Below are 2,957 nucleotides of genomic sequence, written 5' to 3'. Positions count from 1 at the left end.
GTCTCATCGTCCTTGAAGAAGAAAAACTCGTCCTCTCTGCCATGGGCTATACTTCCTTATCCCAAAGGTCAGTATCAACCGAGGACTCGTCTTAGTGATGCTCATGGCCGTGTGTACAGGAGTGAGCTCTTGCACAATAGGCTTGGCACCCTTCAAAACCTCCTCAGGATTAGTCAAGTTGTACGCATAGTAATCATACTGCATACCCTTCTGGCACATGTCCTTGGAACAGTCGTCAGAGCTGGCATCACACCACGCCGAATCAAGTGCAACAGCACTCGATGACGGCTCTTGATCACTCATACAAGTATTGTACAGCTCATCAGAGCTCATAAGCCAAGCATCGTAAGCCTTACCGCCACAGGTAGCATCACCAGCAACCATATTCTCGCAGTCAGTGGTTTGGTATGTGTTATCGATAAAGCGACCATAGTTAATGCCATCAATAAAGGCATTATAGAACGGCACCATGGCGACTATGGCTATAACAAAACATATAACAGCGATGATAACAGACACCGCTGACAAAATGAAGAAGACCCATGGTTTGCATCGGCAACAGCAATTCCCTGTCTTGTCGTCAGATGCCATAATGTCAAAACAGATGGGACAAAAAACTGAACAGCAAGTCGTGAGTTACTCTCACTAACCAACACCCAGCCACCCTCCCTTAAATGACACCCAGATCGAACTCCAACAACCGATGGTATGGTGATAGTACATGAGGATCTACTAGCTTGTTGTGTTTAGCTGAGTTAGTTGTGATAGCTGTCTCCTCCATTGAGCACCTTTATTCACCGAACGACGGTCAGGAGACATCCAAACACAGCGTGAGGAATGTAGCTGACTAAGTATATGGTTAAATGTGACAATCATCATGACATATAACAGGGCTGAACAAAAGAGAACAGACTGGGTGCAAAGTACTCACTAACCACTCAAGTTGGCATCAAGCCTGCAACTACCCAACTTGCGGGAAGAAGCAATCATAAAGCGTGCTATCATGGTCAGACATCCTGTACTTGCCATAAATGTAACCGGTCTTGACATTGAGGTCGAAGGAGTTGTTACCAGGTATGTAGTGAATGGCCAGGGATCGTCGATGCATCTTGGCATCCTTATTAGGCGGACTACCGTGCCAAGTGTTGCCAAGGTGGAAAGAGCAGCCGCCTCTAGGCACAGACACACTGCGGACTAAACCATCATATCTGAACACGCACTATGATAACCGTTAGTGTGTTCAAGCTACTTGTATGGACAACTGGCGAACACATCTTCGTCACCGGTGAGGATCGATCCAGATACCTCACTTCCCTTCTTGAAAATTTCTCCACTGTCATTCCCAACCGACCATTGGTGACTCCCCTCGATGTATTGTAACGGCGAGTTATCCTGCCCGACGGGGTCGAGTGCGATCCACAGAGTTAGCAAAGAATTGTCTGCAAAAAAGTTGAAGTATTCCGCGTCAATGTGGCCCTTGGTGGCGCTGTTGGCTGTGGAAGGGGCTTTCCACCTGACCCACTACTGTCCTACATCGAACGATGTGCGAACGTACCACAAGTCGTCTTGGGCTACTCTAACGGACTCCCAGCCCGTGATTGCTCTGACGAGTGACCCAAGCTCCTTGCTCAAGACAATGCTTGCCACCAAGTCGTCTGACTTCCAGGCATTCACGATCTCTCGAGGAGCGGACTCCTTTGAGATGCCCTCGCGCCAATGCCATTCGTCTGGAAATCTGAAACGACCACGAGTTCAATCATGCTGGACACGGCCAGATGCTCATCCCACACTCCAGTATCGAACTCGCCCCGGAATATAGCCGGGAACTTATCGCCCAGGGTAATAGCTTCCTGTGGGCGAAGAAGTTGACCAAATGTGGCATAACTGAGCACAGAAAAGATATGAGCTCATTAAATCCCATCGTATACGGAAGACCCCATCCGCGCTTGACTGATGCCAGGCGAGATTAGTGAGGAGTTAGCGGAATAGTGGTATCCACGATGTCAACATCGGATATTGAGGAAAGGCTTCAGCCCGACTCGATCATATTTCCACTAGTTTTGGTGAAAGTCGGGCGAGAAGCGTTAACGTATTGAACAAAGACGCCACAGTGAGTTCATCACTCCTAAGCCACATGATGACTGAATCACCCTTTAGTGGTCAAGTCTGTCCGGATAGTCTGCAATTCGCCGGCAGTCGGCAACTTGATGTGGGGCTGTCCCACAGGCCTAGTGTGAAGGAAGCATCGTCGAGCCGATAAACGAAACATGCTTATAGGAAGCTCATTGTCTGTTACTGGCTACCAGTAACGCCTTCGAACAACACTACACATGACCTACAGTATACAAGACTATCGCCACACATGCTTGGTGTATGAGAGTCATATGTCGAACTCATCATCACCTTCAGTGATTACTATAGGCTTGCTGTTGGCCACACTGCCGATGAGCTTGTCCAAGCCGGAGGCCTTCGAGCTGGCCGAACGAATACTGAGTCTTCTAGTAGCGGCAAGAGTTGTATCCTGCTCGTCCTCCGAGGACGACTCAGCTCCCACCGTCCGCTTCAAGATCGCACTCAGTGGAATGCTGGTATCATCTCGGACAACCGAGGATCTCGGTACTCCAGTGACAGGCTGAATCGCAACCGGCCATTCTTCACTGGGGGTCGCCACAGCAGCGTTCGCTGATCTTTCCTCTGCTTTCGCTACTTCTGTCACGCCACCGTTGAGTGTTTCATTAAACCCTGGGAATATGGAAAGAGTTTTCATAGATTCACTCTTCGGCTTTTCCCGCTGACTCGGTGCTTCGAACTTGTCCACGAAAATGAAGGAGCTATTGCTAAGTCGCTGGCCATCATTCGGATGAGATTTCTCGAGTTGACTCGATGCTGGGAGATGGACTTTCGAGGCAGTGTGGTAGGTGCGGAGTTTCTATTGGGAAGAAGTGCTCAAGAACATC

At 49.1% G+C, this 2,957-nt stretch overlaps 2 protein-coding genes across 2 annotated transcripts in view; both read right to left on the bottom strand.

The window, feature by feature from the left end:
• Positions 1-591, bottom strand: part of Pmar_PMAR019658 (hypothetical protein) — a gene marked incomplete at both ends in the record, with an annotated part of 1,794 nt that extends 1,203 nt beyond the window's left edge. Inside the window, one exon of the mRNA XM_002772762.1 lies at positions 53-591. Coding sequence (XP_002772808.1) covers positions 53-591 — 539 coding nt within the window. The remainder of the gene's footprint in view (positions 1-52) is intronic.
• A 370-nt stretch (positions 592-961) lies between these two features.
• Pmar_PMAR019657 (conserved hypothetical protein) lies at positions 962-2,269 on the bottom strand (the record flags this gene model as incomplete). The annotated part of the gene is made up of 5 exons (XM_002772761.1): positions 962-1,208; positions 1,250-1,513; positions 1,556-1,735; positions 1,789-1,884; positions 2,151-2,269. The coding sequence occupies 5 exons, from the start codon at positions 2,267-2,269 to the stop codon at positions 962-964; spliced, it is 906 nt and encodes a 301-aa protein (XP_002772807.1).
• Positions 2,270-2,957: the final 688 nt, after the last annotated feature.

Source organism: Perkinsus marinus (assembly GCF_000006405.1).
Source record: "Perkinsus marinus ATCC 50983 genomic scaffold scf_1104296960410, whole genome shotgun sequence".
NCBI lineage: Eukaryota > Perkinsozoa > Perkinsida > Perkinsidae > Perkinsus > Perkinsus marinus.
Note: the sequence above shows the minus strand (reverse complement) of the source record. Positions and strands in the feature narration are given on the sequence as shown.